Source organism: Macrobrachium rosenbergii, chromosome 52 (genome assembly GCF_040412425.1).
Source record: "Macrobrachium rosenbergii isolate ZJJX-2024 chromosome 52, ASM4041242v1, whole genome shotgun sequence".
Taxonomy (NCBI): domain Eukaryota; kingdom Metazoa; phylum Arthropoda; class Malacostraca; order Decapoda; family Palaemonidae; genus Macrobrachium; species Macrobrachium rosenbergii.
Window position 1 is genome coordinate 24,431,364 of NC_089792.1, and position 21,149 is coordinate 24,452,512.

General features: G+C 37.0%; 1 protein-coding gene across 1 annotated transcript in view; it reads left to right on the forward strand.

Annotated features, from left to right (window-relative positions):
- Positions 1-21,149, forward strand: part of CPSF2 (cleavage and polyadenylation specificity factor subunit 2) — a 179,734-nt gene that overhangs the window by 63,952 nt on the left and 94,633 nt on the right. The window contains exon 4 of the mRNA XM_067095976.1: positions 19,925-20,030. Within this exon, the coding sequence (XP_066952077.1) occupies positions 19,925-20,030 (106 nt within the window). The remainder of the gene's footprint in view (positions 1-19,924; positions 20,031-21,149) is intronic.

Below are 21,149 nucleotides of genomic sequence, written 5' to 3' on the forward strand. Positions count from 1 at the left end.
ATATATATATATATATATATATATATATATATATATATATATATATATATATATATATATATATATATATTTATTTATATATGTGTGTGTGTGTCAGGAGTGTTCTCCTGACAAACAGAGGCTCCAGGAAAAACTCCACAATGGCCACCTCTAGATAAATGTGTATTACCTTTTGAACCACGAATGAACCCCCAAAAGCGAAAGCCGTCAAAAAGCTAGTTGCTGCCATCACCTAGAAAGTTCATCAGCAGCAGATGGAGGGACTCGTAGAAGGGGTCTGGCATAGGTAAGGTTCTGTTTACAATTCTTCTTTCATTGTCTTCGAAACGGCTCCTAGCTCTCAGTTTCTACTAAAACAAATTCCTTTCAACTTACTTCTACATGAGATGACAGGAAGGGATGTGAGGTACGCTGCCTTCTATCAGCCTGCTTTGCTGTCTATGTCTCGAACCCTGGTCGTGTATGTATGTATGTATGTATGCATGTATGTATGTATGTATGTATGTATGTATGTATGTATGTATGTGTGTATATATGTATATGTGTATATGTGGGTGTGTGTGTATATATATATATATATATATATATATATATATATATATATATATACATATATGTATATATATATATATGTATATATACCAATTTTTGTTTCCACTAAAACAAATTCATTTAAACTGCTTCTTTCTACATGAGATGACAGAAAGGGATGTGAGGTAGGCTGCACTCTATCAGCCTGCCTTGCTGCCTGCTGTCTGCCTGCTTTGCTGTCTATGTCTCACACCCTGGTCGTGTATGTATATGGGTACAGGCATGCATATACATACACATTTGAATTGAATATAATATATATATATATATATATATATATATATATATATATATATATATATATATATATATATATATATATATACAGTATATCAAATATGTACAGTATATATATACACCAGATGACCAGCCTGGCACTGCTTGGGAAAACTCCCAGGACTCCGGAAAAATTTTTCCTGAATCTTTGAATTGTTTTGTCTTGTAAAAGTATGTGTACTATTATTGAAAATGCCTATCTTTCCTGTTATTAATAATTGTCTTGAATTCATTACTTAGAATAAACATGAATATATATATATATATATATATATATATATATATATATATATATATATATATATATATATATGAGGTGTGACAATAAAGATACAAGACTTTGGAAGCCACACTTATGCCCCAATGCCAATTATTAACCACTTATGTCACTATGTTGCACAGCATCTCATGACTACTCTGCTATAATATTGTTCACTTTGGTCACTCTGTGCTTCTGTTTCAGGCTGTTGTGTATCACACTGCTGTTAGGCCTTGTCATGCAAACATGGAGCAGAGAATCAATTTGAAATTCCAGGTTAAGTTGCCAAGGGCCCAACCAGTGTCTCAAACTTCTCCCAAGAGGCTTATGGAGAAGATGCGATGTCCTGGCCACAAGTCTTCGAGTGGCACAAACGCTTCAACAGTGGCAGCGAGAGGTGGAGGATGTCCCAATTCAGGAGGGCCTTCCTGAATGAAAACAGCTGAGAGTATCGACAAAGTGCAAAAGCTGGTGCAAAGTGATCGCAGGTTGACGGTACAGATGATAGTAGAGCAGCTCAGCCTAAACAGGGAGTCAGTGGGGACCATCTTGGTGCAGGAGCTGGGAACACAGAAGGTGTGCACCAAGATGGTGCCCAAGCACCTGCACATACCGCACTCAGTGTGAGGTAGTTCTGGCCAACAAACAGATCACAGTTCTCAACCAACCTTCTTATTCCCCAGATCTCGCCTGTGCAAATTCTGCCTGGCTGAAGACTGTGCTCAAAGGAACCCATTTCGCCTCTGTAGAAGAGATCATGGCCACTGTGACGAGGGAGCTAAGGGCCCATGAGGAGGACTTCAAGGAGTGCTACTGTGGGGTGGCATGACGGGATTGCAGAAGTTCATTAACTCTGGGGGATTACTTGAAGGGACAATGCTTAATTTCTCTGTAGAATTTGTAATAAAACTATTATGAGATATGTCACGTTTATAGTCTCACCTCGTGTGTGTATATATATGTTTGTATGTGTGTATGTATATATATATATATATATATATATATATATATATATATATATATATATATATATATATATATATATATATATATATATATATATATATATATATATATATGATTTAACCTGGGGAACATGCTTACCATGAGCCAGTTATAGACTAAAATGAAAGATTTCGTTATTCATCTCTATATTTGTAGTGAAATCTGACAACTGCTGACTCAGGAAATCATAAAAAAACAAGGAAAAGGGGGAGTTTATCTGAGCTGGGGGCCTCACTCACAAGGTATTTGTAAGTAAACATGTTAGGTAAGTTTAAATTACGTGTATTTACATGAAATGAAATATCAGAGGTGAATGGACTAATCAGGCATGCAAGGCCTGAGAGGTTCATTACAACTGGGAAACTTAGCATATCCTCGTTGGTGACGATGTCGACACACTGCACAGTCAAGAGATTTCCACGGCTAACAAACCCTATGTAAATGAAGCCTGTAATGACGCAGTAAAATATACATAGGGCAAGGTGAGCACAGAGGCTGCCAAGAATCCTTGAACACGATTTTATGTAATTATTTAAACATAGGCATTACGTAACACTGCCCTAACAAGGCAAGATTGATATGGAAATACTGGCACTTAGAAATGGAAATAGGAAGTTTAGTACGAATTAAAAAAACAGAGTGACTGACTGGAAGAACTTTGCAACCGATCACTTTACCTGGTAGAAGAAGTGGCTTCAGGAGGTTAATGGCAGTGAGGAAGGGCTATGGCTTCACTGGTAAGAAGACTAAAGGTCCCTACAAGATAGACCACGGTAGGGGCATGGCTCTCTGAAGGAGGCGGAAAGGGAGATGTGTCTTCTTGTTCTCAGTGAGACCCCTATATGACTTCGGGTCAGGGTCAGGAGGTTATCCAGGTAGCTGGGTCATTTATGACCTAAGTTCCAGGTGTGCATGCCAGCTTGTCATTTTCTAATCTGCCTCCCGGCGCTAGGCTCTCACAACCTCAAAAGTCTGTGCAAACAAAAGCTACCCCAGTCATATGTTTGAAAAACAGAAAGTTGAAAGGCATTAACAGCTTAAGGGAGGGGTCCATATCCTTTTGCCTCTTCCTGTCAGGCAGAGTGCCCAAAATGCACTGTTGTATTTTTCCAGCTTTAAACGAAGCATTTGGTGGCTGGGATTCTGGGATAATATAATAATTTCCCTGCCTGTTGACATCTCGCATCTTCAGTTAAAAGAATGTCTACCAAATCAAGGATTCAGCAGACAAATTCCTTTATATTACTCTAATTTTCTCATTATCGGCACTCATGTATATTTAGTAACCTAAATCTTCAAGTGTCCATGAGATATATGAAAATTTACTTAATAAAGAATTCAACATTTTACGTTAATCGCAGAGTAGGAAAATAAAGGTTTTAACTCTTGTAATTTATGATTACTTTAAAAACAGGTACATTTACAATCATAAGAAAGTTACCTAAGTATTAAAAATACACTAACTTTAATTGACCTCCTTAAGGTAAATCCCAAAAGAAATATGAGTAGATGATTATTAGTATTAAAATGCGATAAATCATAAGTTACCCTTATTTTGCAACAGGAACAGTTACAAATATAAGAAAGTTACTGTAAATATTAAATACAATAACTGGTAAGTGATTTCCTTAATGTAAGTCTTAAAATGATCATGCACGTAACTTTTAATAGTTGTTATAGTCAAAGACATGCAGTTAGTTTGCCTTGAGGAAGAATTACAATGAAATATACATGATCTTCGTTAGGTGTCGCCATGTTACTTAAGTTGACGGCACAGGGTCAGACGTGGCACTGAAGCAATGAAAGCTTAGGAGTACGAAGCTGAGTACAATGAAGGACAGACGGTCTATCAACATTCACGGACTCGGTTTAAAATTATAAAGGAATAAATAAAAGAAAGCAAATGACAATGTTAAAAAAATTATGATTAATATGCCGAAATTATACTTTTTAGCCTATAAAAAATACTTGGCTTATTCTCTTTTGCCCAAGGTGCTTAAAAAGAAGTCATAAGACTTTACAAAATTAGGATGTTTGTCAATTGCACTCTGCATTGGCAGAGTGGGAAGCAAGGTAAAATATAGCTCTTTGTGAGGCGTAAAATAATATAATTAACTGAACAAAATAATGAAAGGGAAAATGTTAAGGAAAAGAATAAATTAGAAAGTTACAAGAAAAATAAGTAGGTGAGGGAACCTGACACCCTCTTCTGGAAAGAGGTGCCAAGGAACTTTGTAGGATAAAAGGGGTGGCAATGTGCCAAATTTGCACTGGTGCCAGGAGAGTTCAGCAGCTCTCTTCAAGCTATCTGACGTTACCTATGAACGCACTTCTGCCGCAGATCTCTTTAGGGGTGACGGTTCTCTTCGGTAGAGAAACTGAGGAGGATTGAAGCGCCACCAGCCAGCTTCTTTGGCAGCCGAAGCAGGGGCATTCATTTGGTGGCCTCACCAAGTAGCCACTGTCCTGTGAGTTCATCGGGTCAGTCATTTGAGACAAGGCAGAATCCTTACCCATGGTTGTGTCAGTGTAAAATTGGAAAGAGAGGAAGAGGTCGCGACGGGCGTGATAAGCCGCAGTTACCCTGACCAGCTCAGGCACAGGTTGCAAGGCCGCACCTTCGGTTCCGCAGGGTCAGAAGGATCCAGCCCTTTACTGACGCTGGTAGCAGAGCCAGGCTGGGGAGAAGAGAGGGGATCCTGATTCGGGATCTCTGAATGGAGATCAGGGCGCCTGGCGCTGGCACCAAGGCAGGGTCAGGCACTATTATTTGATTTGGAATTTGCTCGCCGCAGGGACAGACTTGCTGGGCACCGCCTGCGCATGCAGCGGCACTGCTCAGTGCACGCAAGTGGCACTGGCAGATTGTGAATCAAGTTTGGGAATTTCCTGTGAGATCTATTTAAATGGCACTGCACTGGGGCAGGGCCGGCACCGAATGGGATTCTACTTACAAAATTATTGATATAGGTATTCAATGTTGATTTTATCGAGGTAATTAACAACTCCATTAATAATTATCATAAATTATGACCAAAACTCACGTAAATTCTGGCCAATCCCTTACCTATCCCGTCCCCACACAAGGTGATCGTGAATATCCAGAATGTAGTGAAGTGTTGCCAAACTGCCCAATAATTAATTCCAGACCTCATTTAAACCGACTTTATAACAAAATACATTGCTGTTACATTATGAAGCAATCATTATAATGAATTAAGAAGGTAAAAACGAAGAGAGAATGAACTAATTAATGAAGAAAATCGCATTTGAACGAATAAAATAAAAAGGAAATATTGTATACCTTGCACGCCTGGACTTAGTCAGTAAAGTATACCTTTTAGTTTTACCAGACCACTGAGCAGATTAACAGCTTCCAGGGCTGCCTGATTAGATTTATCTTTACGTGGCAAGAACCAACTGGTTACTTAGCAACGGAATCCTACAGCTTATTGTGAATCCGAACTACATTATAGTGAGAAATTAATTTTTATCACCAGAAATAAATTCTCTAACACTTCATCAGCCGGCCGGAGACTTCGAATCAGGCCCATGAGTGCTAGTCCACAGCTCTACTGACTTTTCCAACGAACAGCTTAGATACTAAGCATGTGCGGATGGGGAAAGGCTTTCTTCCAGATCTATTATAGAAATTATCAAAAGCCTATCTCTCCTTGTAGAAAGTCACTGATATAGGTTTTCAAATGTTGATTTTATCGAGGTAATTAATACTTATTAATATCATAAATTATTATGATTAAAATTCAAGTAATTTCTGATACAGAAACCGATGTTATAGGGATTTATTGTTGTAGTTTAATCATATGTCTATCATGTATGTACATTTTATTATATATATATATATATATATATATATATATATATATATAACAGATATGTATACATAACACATATGCTACCACTGGTAACAGAAAGTGTCTAAGAACTTGTGAGCCAAGTCGCATACATAGATGTGAATGTTGACTGTCTTTTTGAGGATCTGATGAATGGAATTGTTCTTCTTGTATGCCACTGGAGGTACCTATAACCCTTTTGTCATGCACTTTAATTCTTGGTGGAAAGAGCACACCGGCTTGTACTGTGTAATACCCTTCCGACTCATGACTTCCCACAGCCAAAAGGAGATGGGTGTCTTGAAGATCTCCCTCTTCTCACGCCCAGTACTTATGAAGAGCCTCCTGCTGGATGGTCTGTGCAGAACCATCCTCTTCAGGTATTGTCTCAGGGCTCTGACTGGGCGTAGAACCATCTTGTCCTATCTCCTCCTATGAAATTCTTTAACGAGTGAGTGGGAAATTATCAAATTTCAGGTCAGACACTGCAGGGTTCTTGGCCACAAAGTCCTGGATGTATTCCAGCAAGATGGAGGACCATCCTACTGTGTGTGAGATGTTTTAAAATGGGGAAAGAAGTTTCCCACCATCTTGGCTGATGACAGGGTGAGGAGGAAGACAGTCTTCAACATCAGACCTTAATCCAAAGCCTCCTTATGAGGTAGAAATGGGGCTCTCCTCAAGAAAAATAGGACCTTGGTCACATTCCACTCAAGAGACCTTACTCTCTTGGGGGGGCACTTTTCTCATAGTGTTTGATGACGATGGACAATTACCAGGCATTTGAGAGGTCTACCCCCCTAGACCTGAAGACATAGGCCAGGGCAGTTCAGTAGCCTTTCAAGCTGTGATGGAAAGGTTTTCCTCCCGCTGATACACCAGAAGACAGCTAACCCCCTCACAGTGGTCTTGAGTGGACTGTAGTCCTTCTCACAGCACCACTTACAGAAAATCATCAATTTTCCCTGGTACACTTTGTCAACTAAGATCTGATGATAAACAGTGAATTTCTAAAATCTTTAAATAAAATGTGCATGTTGCTACAATGGTACTTATCTTCATTGAAAACTCTGGGCTTTCCTAGAAGTAAATCGACAGCTAATGTTTTTTTTTGTGTATACATATATATATATATATATATATATATATATATATATATATATATATATATATATATTATATACATATATATATATATATATATATATATATATATATATATATATATATATATATATATATATATATATATATATATATATATATTATATTTTAAAGTACCACATTCACAATTAAAACTGCTGAACCACATGGATGAACCCCTTGCACAGAAAAATTCCATAATTCTAGCCACTTCTGTAACACCTAACCTGAAGGCTCAGCAGTGTCGAATTTCATAAACACATATTTATTGATGGGATAAGTACACAGGTATGTTCAGGCATGTACTAGCCACATGTATTTCTTAACTTTCCACTTTCCCCTGCTCTATGGATACGTTCTCTATCTAAGAACATAATCTTCCCTATAAGATGAATTTTATCCTTCACAGTGTACTGTCTCGATCACATATCCACAAGTATCGAATTCCAACGCTCGACCATCCAGCCAGCATAGTGTTCATATCTATGAACTCTGATTGAACCCTTTCTAATTCTCTACCCCACTTTCTGGGACTATTATCATGTCATTAGTAGAGAAGCAACAGGCATAATACTACCATATTCTTTTTGTCTGGTTAACTACTACTATTCTTTTCTCTGGTAAAACACTACAATCTTTTGTCCCTACACGTGTATGCAATCCCACTTATATTTGTACAAAGTTATTCCATTAAAACATAATATCGAAATATTCTTGTTTATCATCCTGGTGGAGATCCGCGAAATAACAGATTCTGTTTCTAATCTGATTTGCCCAAAGGCTGACTGGCCTTTCCACAGATGCATCTAGCGTCATCGAAGCCAGTGAGGGGATGCCAAAAAGAAGGCGACAATTAAGGAGCCAACATGCATGGGCGTTACACTAATTTTTTAGTTTAGATATTAATACTGCCTAATTTGTCTCTCAGGGTAAGACATTCATAGGGTCAGCGGTACGAAGTTGCCATTATAAAACCCGATAAACGTGGTGGGATTAAACCCCTGGTCAATGGGACCTACGCTATTGACGTGATGAAACAAAAAACTAAAACCCTCAAATAATACTGTGAGAACTATGAGGTAAAAATACTAATATCTTGAAATCATTTAGAATAATTAACCCGCCCTCTCCTTATTTCTACGACCTCTCAAAGCACATGGTTGAATCCTTTTGCGGCCAGGTCTCAAACATGGCTTGCAGACCTCATCTGACAGCGTGAAACGAGCGGAAAATTCCATTATAAAAATGCAATAGCCTAAATATTCTCGTGAACAGTATCAAACTCACTAGTCTAGACATGGAATCGCTGCTCACAAAGTCCTGCTTCCGTTGTACCAGTTTTTTTTTTTTTTTTTCTGAATAGAAAACTATTGTGCTGGCTTTGTCCGTCCGTCCGCACTTTTCCTGTCTGCCCTCAGAGCTTAAAAACTACTGAGGCTAGAAGGCTGCAAATTGGTATGCTGATCATCCACCCCCCAATCATCAAACATAACAAATTGCAGCCCGCTAGCCTCAGTAGTTTTTATTTTACTTCAGGTTAAAGCCAGCTATAATCATGCGTCTGGCAACGATATAGCCAGGACACCACCTGGCCGTGGTTAAAGTTTCACGGCCGCGGCTCTAAGCAAAGTTTGATACGGAGACCACCGAAAGACATCTATTTTCTGGTGGCTTTGATTATACAATGTACAGAAAACCTCGATTTCCCAAAGACACTTCTGGCGCATTTACTTATGTAGTACATTAAAAATTATGTATATTATATGCCTCTTGGTTTACAAGACAAGTAAAAGTATTAATACATACGTAACCAACATTCTCCCTATTCAATATGGCTTCTAGAAACATAATTTCTGCTAAAGCATGGGCTGTACCTTCCACCGCTACCAGTGGAATCCTGCCATCCATTAAACCTTCAAACGATTTCAATGGCTTTAAAATCATCAGTGCGCTACTCCAACGTCAAATTTAAAACAGGAAGGGAAGTTTACTTTTTTTTTTTTTTACTTTAGGCTGCCAAGTCAAGCACTGGGATACTTGGTCATTCAGCGCTTAAGACAATGGAAAGAGGAGCCAGAGTGACTGGGACAGGAAAATCAAGAGATACCAGAAAATAAAGGATGAAATACCAAGATCTAAATGTGGAACTTGAAGAAAACCCCACAGTTGCGCTAAGAAGCAATGGTCAGAGAGGCTGGATATCACGACTGAAAAAAATGAAGTGGGAATGGAGGTAAAGTAAAAGGCTAATGATATGGGTCGAAGAGCCGTTGCAAACACTGAGTGGTCGCCTTTCAGCGCACCAAGTGAGGTGCACTGATGGCAATAACCCCTAAAGGGTGGGGGAAATGACGAATGACTAATTTGTCTAGAGTCCTCCTCGCCATTTTCGACCCCCGCTGCATTAAGATGATCCTCCGCTTGTCTGCCCCTGATGAAAGTTCCAATACCAAATGGGGACGACGACCAAGTGGGTCCTTAAAACGCACTTGGCAGATTTCTTTGTCCGATCTCGCTCTCTCTCTACAACGTAGAATCTTATGCAGGTGGAGGAAAGCCGCCAGCCTAGAGTCCACCCGAGGACAAGGAGGTTGAATGATTAAACCTCCTTGCCCGACAATGGCTTAAACAAAGATGGCCGATCTTCTCCACCTCCGCTTGGTATGTTCAGCGTGCAAAGCAGAAAGCAGTCATGACCCATCAACATCAATTCGTCTCCTTTGGCTTTTCTTTTGTTAGATTTTACCAAAGTCATTTACATTTCCTTACCCCTCCGCCTTTTCTTTTGTCTGGTAGGATATCATGGATATCACTGTAAAATTATGAGCTGGTAGTCAAGCTCTCTGGCCATCTCACTGCCGATGTTATAAACAGGCACAGCAGAAAGAAAATCTTTTACGAGCTGCATGCTCTAGGAGCAATGACCCGTACCAGCATATGGCTGGCTTAATCTGTCAACAACAAAGGAACAAATCTTGTCTGTCCTCTTTGACCCAAAGGTCAAGAAAAGAAAATACAAAAGTCAATTATGAAAAGGATAAATTAAAACCGGTTAGACTAAGAACTATGAGATGAGACTCACGTCGGATGTATGAGCACAGTTCAAAGTTGCCTGTAATCGCCTTCTCATTAGTCTTAGGACATGCTTACATGGTTATCTTAAAACCAGAATCTGAGGCAATTTATCACTATCTACCTGATTTAATCTACTCAGCATGTATTATTAAGAAAGCCATCAATAAACCAAACTAAGTACTATACAGGTCCTTAAGTATACCTTAGTTTAACCAGACCACTGAGCTGATTAACAGCTCTCCTAGGGCTGGCCCGAGGATTAGACTTATTTTACGTGGCTAAGAACCAATTGGTTACCTAGCAACGGACCTACAGCTTATTGTAGAATCCGAACGACATTATGCCGAGAAATGAATTTCTATCACCAGAAATAAATTCCTCTAATTCTTCATTGGCCGGTCGGAGACTCAGGCCTAGCAGAATGCTAGCCGAGAACTCTACCGACTCGTGCAACGAGAAACTATATACAGGTCCTACATACAAACTTTAACAGTAAAACACTCCTAAATGCTGAAAGCGAAAAAGATTACCAAACACTTCAAATCCTACAACTTTTTCATTATTCAGCATTCACAAGAATTTAGAGTTCGCTAAATAATATCTATTTAAACAAGAATGTAGTGTAGAGCCTCGATGGCTCAGTCGGTTACAGCAGCAGCTTCGGACTTCGTAGAGGTCTGTGGCGCGAGTTCAAACCCGCAGCCGACTGATCAGAGAGGCAGACACTTGCTATCCGTGTAGACATCCGGGATTATATATGTAATCAACGGATAGGTTTGCTTAAAAAGCAAATGGATGTTACAGACTAAATACACACACACAAAACAAAGCCACTACAACACCTAAAAACATAACAAACATCTCATACGTCTCGAACTCTCGCCATACCCGCGCAGCAATAACTTCTCGCTGCTGGGAAGAAAGGGCGTTGGGTCGGGTATGATACATGAACCATACGTACCGGGGGCTAAGCGATGTCAGGCAGGGCAGCCGATCGAGACCACAGGTCTACCCCAAAGCCAAATCAAAAAGTCCTTCAAAAGAAGGCATCGTGCTTACCCCATACAAAAATGGGAATAAAAGCACGTTAAAAGAAGAAGACGAAGATTGTTAATGTAGTGTAATTAAGAAATATATATACATATTTATTCCTGTTATTTATGAGTCTCGATTTTTCTGGGCAGATAATAAAAGTAGTTCTCAGTATTTAAAATCATTCCTGTTTATAGCCACCTACTCTCACTTTCTCGTTCCATCTTTCCTATCTTGAGGGAAAAGTGTTCCCTTTTAAGATTAGTACTGCCAAAGAAGGGCTTGTAAGACATATAATACCTTGAGGAATTTGTAATCTTTTTTCCCTTTTATCTTTGCATTTCATTTGCCTAGTTTGACTGCCAGGAAGGACAAAACCTCTTCCATAAGCAACATGCTTACTGAAACAAATGATTCGTGATAATTTTACGTTGTCCTAATTTGCCATCGCCATAGTTTCTTTGTGTAATAATCGGATTTAACTCTTGTCTTCAGAGTCAGCTAATTATTAATTATTTTAATGTTTTATGTGTCCTTTGCGCCATTACAAAGTTATAGTCCAATTTGTTTTGTTTTGCATTTTCTTTTCTTATGAATGGTCAGAAACTTTTTAAAGTATACTTCTCTTTAAACGAAATAGGAAGAAAAACAAATTATCTCATTCAGAGGATGAATATCACCGAAAAGAATTTCAGAAGAAGTCACATGCAACAACAAATTTAAAAATGGAAACAGTGTCAAACAAGCATTGCCACAAAACTTCATATTCCCCGAGTGACATTTAAACTTTTCTTTAGCTAAATGAAATATTAAATGAACCTGATTAATAAATAAAAAACAAAACACACACACATATATATATATATATGTGTGTGTGTGTTAAGCAATTTCTTTTTTATTCCACTTGAATAATCTCTTAACTTGGATAATTATTCATGGGGCATTTCGCTATAAAGAAGCATTTTCATTTTTTTCATATGATCTTCATGATAGTCGTCCTTCTCTCTCCACCTCACTCTATTGTCCTCCAAACTTCCATTTCATCGGGGAGATTTCTCCGTGAGATTTCATGACCTCAGCCTCATTTTTAGCCCCAAAAGAAACCGACCTTTAGAAGAATACCGGCATTCATCGGAGATGCTGCTTGCGAAACCGTTTCTTCTCAGAGAAAGCCTCCTTCAAAAACACAAAGAAACCATTAGTTAGCTCTTTCTTCCACTCTCGGTACCTCTTTTTCTATCTTAATTCGCATGTTGTTTGCTTGATGAACCTTCCTCGATTCAGTCTTAAGCAATCAACTTTTATCTGAGTATATCTCCGTCATGGATAAGCATTGATTTCTTCAGGAACTGGGGGACAAAATATAAGTTAATTTTTAGCATTAAAATTTGAAACAGAAAATTATTATTTTCTGGTGCTCCTGAAGAAGGTTGATTATGCAATAATGACTTTTTGTAAGTCGAAACGCGTCAATAAACCATTAAAATTAAAATTCTTTTCTCTATCGTAATAATAATAATAATAATAATAATAATAATAATAATAATAAAAATAATAATAATACAGCAAAGCTGAATAAATTACTATGAAATTCAGGGTGTAGATAGACATTACAAATTCCTTCCACGAGCCATAAGATAGGTGAACAATTTATGGGTTTACGTTACGCATGGACTAAGCGACAAACTTTATTTTGGCAGCTGACACAAATCAACTTTTAGAACTCCTTGACTTTAATACCGGAAACCAGTTTCCGTTCAGAGCAATATCTTGCACAAACTAAAAGAATTCCGTATGAGGACTCGGTTTTGGTGGAAGTGTATGACACCTACTTCATAACTAAGGAAATTAAAAAGAATATCTGCCAGAGAGCAAGATGAAACTAAATACCTTTAGCACAGAAAAAATATTATCGCCTGTAAGTGAATATGAGACCCGAATACTACAAAAAATAGAAACATATTCCTCATCAAAATGTTCCCAGTTGCCTTTAAGTACAAAATTACTACAGAAAGGGAGTAAAAAGACAGTTAGCCGGTACGTATTCATACGCAGTTAAACGTAAAACCCTAATTTTACAATCAACCCAGGGTGGGAAAAACTCTGCAATCATTCTCGGGTGGAAATGGAAAAATCTTTGATTACGTCTGAGGAAAGAAAGTGAACTCATTATTGCTCCTGAGTAAAGGAGAGATTAAAAATGCCTGGAAGAAATTCTCATTACCGGAACCCACTGAAGTTTGGTCGATTAAGAAAAGATTGTATGAAATATTCCTTTGAAGAAAGGCATGAGCGGAAAATATTTTATAGACAGGTGCCCTAAATACACACACACACACACACACACACACACACACACACACACACACACACACACACACACACACACACACACATTGATATAATACTCCGATTTCAGAAAATTTCGCGGAAAAAATTAATCTAAAAACACACAGTCACGAAAACCGCATTAAAGTAATTTCCAATGCCTTTTAGTTTCATTAGAGATAACATGTAGCCCAGAGGAACGTAGGAATAACACCAATTTTTCAGTACGAAAAAGCCTTTTTTTTTTTTTTGCCATGTGGGGTAAAACTTTCCTCATCCTGCTTATTCATAATTGAATGAACTGAGAGAGAGAGAGAGAGAGAGAGAGAGAGAGAGAGAGTAAAGGAAGGTTAAAAGGAAAATAGGAAAAAAAAGGCATTCTTAGATTTCATCAGCATAGCACAATGGCAAAGGAACATGCTTTTCTTAAGAAAGAAGGTATATAAATCTGTTAATTTATGAAGCAGCAATCATAGTTAAAATAGCTAAAATATCTTGGAAAATGAAAACAACTAGACGCAGAAGTTTGTTGTATATCAAAGTGGATGCTGATGGAATTTCATTGCAACGAAAAAATTTTTAAACTACAGTCATTTTTACTGGAATCGTTCTAGATTCAACAATAGGAGTATGGAAATATTTTCTTTTGAACTCTCGTACCTTGAAAGGAAGTGGTCGTTTGCAAAAATATAACGATGATGGTAGGATGAGAGAAGAGGAAAGCTCTTAATTGCAAAGGGTAGCCAGGCAAAGAATGTATAACGAGATTAGGCCAGCTCTCCTTTGTGGAAGAAAAGTTTCGACGTGAGATGTAAATGGAAAAAAATGACTATACCTGTTGATATTAACTATTTGTGCTGCATATGTGACGAAAGTATTGGCAGGGTGAGACAGTTGTCGTAAAAGAGACAGTTGTAAAAATGGCAAACAAAATTGGAGTAGGTGAAAGGATGGATATGTATTTTCTTTAAGTGGCTTGGTCTTGTAGACAGAATTAAAGATTGCTAGCCAGTGAGAATCGTGTAATTCGAAAGACTTTGGATGGGAGATAGATGGAATTATTGTAGAAGGGCCTCATATCCAGGAAGCAAAAGAGTACTAGATATACAAAGGTGAATGGGGAAGTGTGTTTACGGAGGCTCGATGAACTGCTCTTGAACCTTCTGTGTAGAACGAATGAAGTGGCTTATGTTTAGGATGATTTCTACATAACGGTCCCTTCCATGATTACACTGTAGGTAAAATATGTATATGATGGAGAATGATGTGTTTTTTCTCCAGAGACGCCCTCTTCAATGGAAAAAGAGGTATTTATATATATATATGTATGTATGTACATATATATATATATATATATATATATATATATATATATATATATATATATATATATATATATATATATATATATATATATATATATATTGTGTGTGTGTGTGTGTGTGTATATATACTCTTATATATATATATATATATATATATATATATATATTATATATATAGAGAGAGAGAGAGAGAGGAGAGAGAGATGACATATGTACAAGTGTTTAGGTAGACAAAGACAGTACGTATTTATCCTGGTATGCCCAGAGTAAACTGCTAAATTACCGAGAGGTAATACGGAGCGGAAAATGACAAAATATGTTCATCTCAATTAGAAAACCATCACGAAAGAGACCCAGTAATAGTGGAATACGAGATTCCTTCTCTAAGAACGAAATTGGGTATAATCTTGGACAATACGTGAAGAAAAGTGGCACTGTAATGCTAGGTAATAAGTAAACCTTGGGTAAATGTACGGATGAGACCGGAGGACCATAGACTGAAGGTGGTTGGGGGGGGGGGGGGCGGTTTGGAGGGTTGAGGAGACCCGTTGTTCCTCCACGGGATGAAAAATAAAATACGTTGGAAAATATAACGATCAGGATATTAGAGAATAAAATAAAGTGACGAGAATCTGACGAGAGAGGTTAATGATATGAATTAGAAACGGTAAGACAAAAATTATTAATCGGAGAATTATAGAAGTCGACTGAAATCGCGATCCTAATGGCTCTTAATGTTGTTTCCTTTTGAATACAGGAGGAAGGGAGCTGAAATATGAACATAAGCGAGCGATACTTAGCAACCATTACCATCACCAACTCTCTCTCTCTCTCTCTCTCTCTCTCTCTCTCTCTCTCTCTCTCTCTCTCTCTCCCCGCACTAGGTTAGCAAGTGTTGGTAAATTCAAACGAGGTTAATCATACTGACTCCAAGTCGATGTTTTCGTGGTAGTTCGTAAGAAATATAAACAGAACTAAAAGGTAGCTTTCACGGACAGAATTGACGGTCAATCTTGATAGTGTGATTTTAATTAAGGATATATATTTAAAGTATACCTATATAAAAGATAACTCAGGACTAATATATGCTAACAGTGCTATATTATCTCTTTATCTTTGCATAAAACCTCCAACATTCTGATGTAAATTTACAGCTCCATATAATTATCTGTATATAAAAAAGACTAAATGTCTTCGGGCAGTCCTTTGACACTATTTACAAGGAAATAAAATCCAGGCACAACACTTGCCTCGAATCATAATGAAGAAATTTCCTGGGGGATATATATCAAAGTAAATTATTAATCAGTTGTTACTCTAATAAAGGTTCTGTAGTCCACTTCAGTACATGAGTGCTACTCGTCCAGGAGACTATTAGAAGACATTATTCTACTGATGTGCCTCAAGGTCACAACGTCGAGTGCCACATGGCGTTTGTTCCCTGTACCGCAAAGGTTGTGTTATAGTCTACTTCTGCAGCGTTATGGATGTTGATATTTATCTCTAGATGGTAAAACACAACGTGTGTCTATATTTTTCTTTTCTGTGTTTATGTGTAAAATCTATAGAACCACTGTCCCGTATGTTGTCATGCCGAATGCAGGTGCCTTCTTACGAGTCTCGAGACGTTAAATAACGGCCCTAATGTCGTAAATTTTCAGCTCGACCCTCTCTTATATTGCCGTCATTTTGGATGGTATAGGTACACTAATAAGTTTAGAAAAACTTCTGCTAATTTAAAATGCCGGACAGTTTTGTCTCAACATATGTTTTTGTGTAAACATTTACCTTTTTCTTTATTTATATATCTTGTTCTGCAAATTACTCTCCTATTTTCTCTCATGCTCAAGTGAGCCTTTTCTTCTTTGGGGTATTTTTGACAAGTCAGTGTCCTTTCTTACCTGTTCTCTGTGAAAGTGCGTGTGAGTTGAACGTTGATAACCATCAGTTAATTTTCTGTATGTAACTACCAAAAAAAGTAAAGCTATATGAAATAAAAAAAGAAATGTCTTTTCCGGCTATTTATAACAAAGATCTCCCATCCCCCTCAAAAGAAAAAAATGTTGAGCATGCAGATTAACTTATGTGTCCGTGGTCAAACATATGCATCAATATATAATGTCCGTGTATATGCATAACCACAAAGGGATACGCTGAGTGAATCCGTCTTTGTACCTTTGCATCCACATGGGAGACGGCTTTAAGCGGGCAAATACACATGAGATTCGAATGTGCGTAACCAGACCTGTAACATTATCAACAATTTGGTTGAAGACCATGAAGCGGTTACAAGACATAACTCCATGTCTCTTTTAATGCATTATGTCACAATAAATCTGTAAAGGACCACATATGTTTATACACATTATACCTTCAATACATGCGCACATAATTTATACAAATCCATATATACATACATATATACGTTATATATACATATGTTACCACAAAGAAAGAAACAAAGGTAGAACATCTATTTAGACATCTTGAAAAGGTCTGTCAAATAAGAGACATAGATTTGCAATATATGTGCCAAGCTCAAATACAGTGAATGGGAACCAACAGTTATAACTGCTAACAATAGGGATGAGTAGTACTTACTTAATAGATAATAATAATAATAATAATAATAATAATAATAATAATAATAATAATAATAATAATAATAATAACATGGCGTGATGATGGTGTGATTCAATTTGGGTAAATTTAACAAAAAGTTGCTCAATCACTCATGAACTATTTTCAAATTGTCTTTTTGAAGTAACTTTCATATCCAATGCCAAATGAAACTCGAAGTGAATTCTTAAAATAATCGACAGGATGACACCTATATCAAATGTAAATGCCGTATCTCCGCCATGAAATATGCAGAAGAAAATATTTATAGGAACAAAAAAAAAAAAAAAAAAAAAAAAAAAATACGACAGAATCAATTTACTTCATATCATAACATGAAACGCATCATCATTTAGCATCTATATTGCAGAAAGGTTGGAAACGTGAATAAGTTATAAGCACCTGATGAAAGTATATTTACAAGATAAGCATATTATCAGATAGAAGTTTCTATTATAAAACCACCAACATTTGTTCCCCAAGTGAAACATTTGGAGGGGAAATTGCTCCCACAACACCGCATACAAAATAAAAGCTTAATTAAAATGTTATAATCACTTTGAAACTGGTCATTAACCTCGTTAGACCATTGCAGTGTAATTATATAATGTGCCCTTTGTATCCCACCCCAGTCCTACTTTTTTGTTATTATTTTCAAATCAGAAACAAAAACTTGTATAAGCTCGTTTATAATTATTTTCAAATCAGAAACAAAAACTTGTATAAGCTCGTCATATAAACAGAGAAACCTTTCCTATTCATTAACATCAATATTTCCTCCTTTGCCTGATTTTCAAATCAGCTCCTCCCTACCCCCTCGCAGCAGGACAAATTCAGAAAACAAATAATTTTAAAAGGTACCAGAGACAGTATTAGTCATTCTGTGTTCTACCGGTGGAGAGTAAACAAACATATACAAAACAAGTAGAATAAACAAATATATGCAAATCCCAATCGTTATACTGAAGAATAATAAGAGACGAAGTAATTAGTAAACGAAATAATGACCGACGACCAAGCGAAGTTACATGTTCAGTCGGAAACTATGAATATCTTTTCTATTTCCGTTAAATGTCCCTCTGAAAACCCTTATGGACAGAGTTAACAGACTACAAAGCCAAGAGGGCTCCAAATGGAAATCAGCCTGCAGAGAGAGGTAAGTTATAGGAAAATGTGATAAATAAATATAAGAGAATAGAAAACAAAACCGGGACAACTAAATTTAGGAAACGTCAGCAGAAAGCAGGAATAAATTTACTCCTCGATTAAACATCCGAAGATCAGGTGATTTCACAGCCTGCAGTGAGACACAAGTTATAGGAATATATGATAAATAAATGTGAGAATGGAAAAAATAGCGATACACCTAAATTTAGGAGACATCAGCAGAGGCAGGGTAAATTTGCTCCTCAGTGAAGCATTTGAAGATCAGATGATTTCACAGCCGCACTAGTATTTCTATATTGGTGCGACAGCAACACTTTGTCGCGGCAAAAACAGTTGAACCTGGTAAAGAGTGCAGAGGATGTTTGTCGTTGTGGTGCATTTTATACAACAGACATAATGATCATTTAATAATATGACACTCAAATAACGTTAAGGGTTGGTAAAATAAACGGCTGATGACATAACTCTCTCTCCAAGGTTTGGGATAGAGTCAACTTGAGACACACTGGAGGGCAGTGCTTGAAACAAGGAAAAATAAAAAGAGTTAAAACGCTAGAAACCGAACCACGATGGCTAAACTACACTAACAGCAGAACACACTACAGAACTAACACACAACTACCAAAGTCTTGAAAAAGAACAAACTCCCCCTTACACAAACGACCACAATAATATGCCGTGAACCAAAATTTAAATATCTCAATTTATATCTTTTAAAGTTAGGGATTAATGACCAGAAAATTATCCTTGCACTTTGACATAACCTTTTAAATGGCAACACATCAACCATTAATAAGAACAAGCAAAGAAAAGCATTAAAAATGTACACAGTGTAAATCCTTGTCCTGAAGAAATTGCAAAGTCTACTGTCTACATACACACACACATGCATACACAAGATAGATGATAAACCAATACGTGGGTGGATTAATCAATAAAGGTACATAAAATGCAAAAATATGTTTATGCTTGTTAGATTCTATAAGCTTTATAATCATTTCCCTTATCCTTTATGATAAAAAAATATAAAGATAATATATAAGTTTTGCCATTAAATTACAATATTTTAAAGTTTCTGATATGTAGATTTTTAATAGGAGAATTATCACCATAATGTACAGAGGGTGTAGTAAATCATGTTCTCCTAGTAAGATATATGTTCTTTAATAATAAGGAATAGGATGTTTTTTCTGTTGCGAAGATTAAATTGAGTATGATAATATTTAGATAAAGTTATTCAAATATTTCAGAGCCATCACAACTATGATCTTGTGGAGCATTTCACTCTGGATGATGTTGATACAGCCTTTGAACTCATTACTCAGGTCAAATATAACCAAAGTATTCCAATGAGAGGTAATTATTTTCAAAAAATTTATTTTTGTAATGACCTATTGTTACTTATGACAAAATGTAAACCTGCATCAGAGAGAAAGTAGCTGTTGGGATAGGAAATGAAAAACAGATAAATATGCAGTTGTAATAAATTTTTGTGATATAAATTGTAGTATTAAAATGAAAGTAACGATAATATTTGATCATGTTTCACAGTTAAGTGTACAATATACTGATCAAACTGGCAGTGCATTCAAGGTAGGGAAATGTTTGTCCCGATGGCAAATATAAAGTGATGTTTGTTGGTATGAGGATACAAACTCTGATCTTTTAATGGATACCTTCAGTGGCAGCTGTTCCAGTTACTGAAACTTGGTAACTAGGTTTTCAAATTTGGCAGCAACCAGTGCAGGGATTTTGGGTAACAACCCATGCATTCATCTCTGCAGCATCAGTTTTCCTTCTTCAGCATACTGTAGATGTATTTCTGGTGGTCTCCAACATGGCTGTTGTTGAAGTTGTATTATCTAGTGTTTCTTTATTTGAGTGGCTTACAATTGTGGTTTGTTTTTCTATGAGAGAAGGAAAAAACAAATTTCCAAGGAAAATTGTGCAACACAAAACTTCAGTGCTCAAGTTTCTCACATTTTCTAACAAAGATAACCTTTCTCCCTCCCACTGTTTTCCTTCTAAGGTGAGGTTATTTCTTTCTTGTGTAACATCAGGCAGTTGACGCTGGAAATCCTCCTATTTTTTGGCAAGATCTTTTTGCTCCACCTGTTCACAATGTTGCCTGCATGCCTTATCCCTCTTGTCAATGTGAAGTGTTGCAGAAACTCCTGCTTCTGTTTCTCCCAATAGGCATTTTTGACTTCTCTTCTCTGCTCGTAATATTTGGCATGTTGTAACAAATCGTCGTCTGAAATGTAGTAATCTTAGCATTGATATCTACCTGTCTATATATCACTAATGAATAGAAACAACACCAACCTTGAGGTTTAGGCATATGAAGAGTTGGAAGTGCTTGACTGTTTAAAAGTCTATATCTTGCTGATGGCACCTGTAATCCCAGAATCTCCAGTTTGAAATCTCTTCTATATACACTTTCTTCAAAATGCTTACTGCATATTCGGTGTGCAG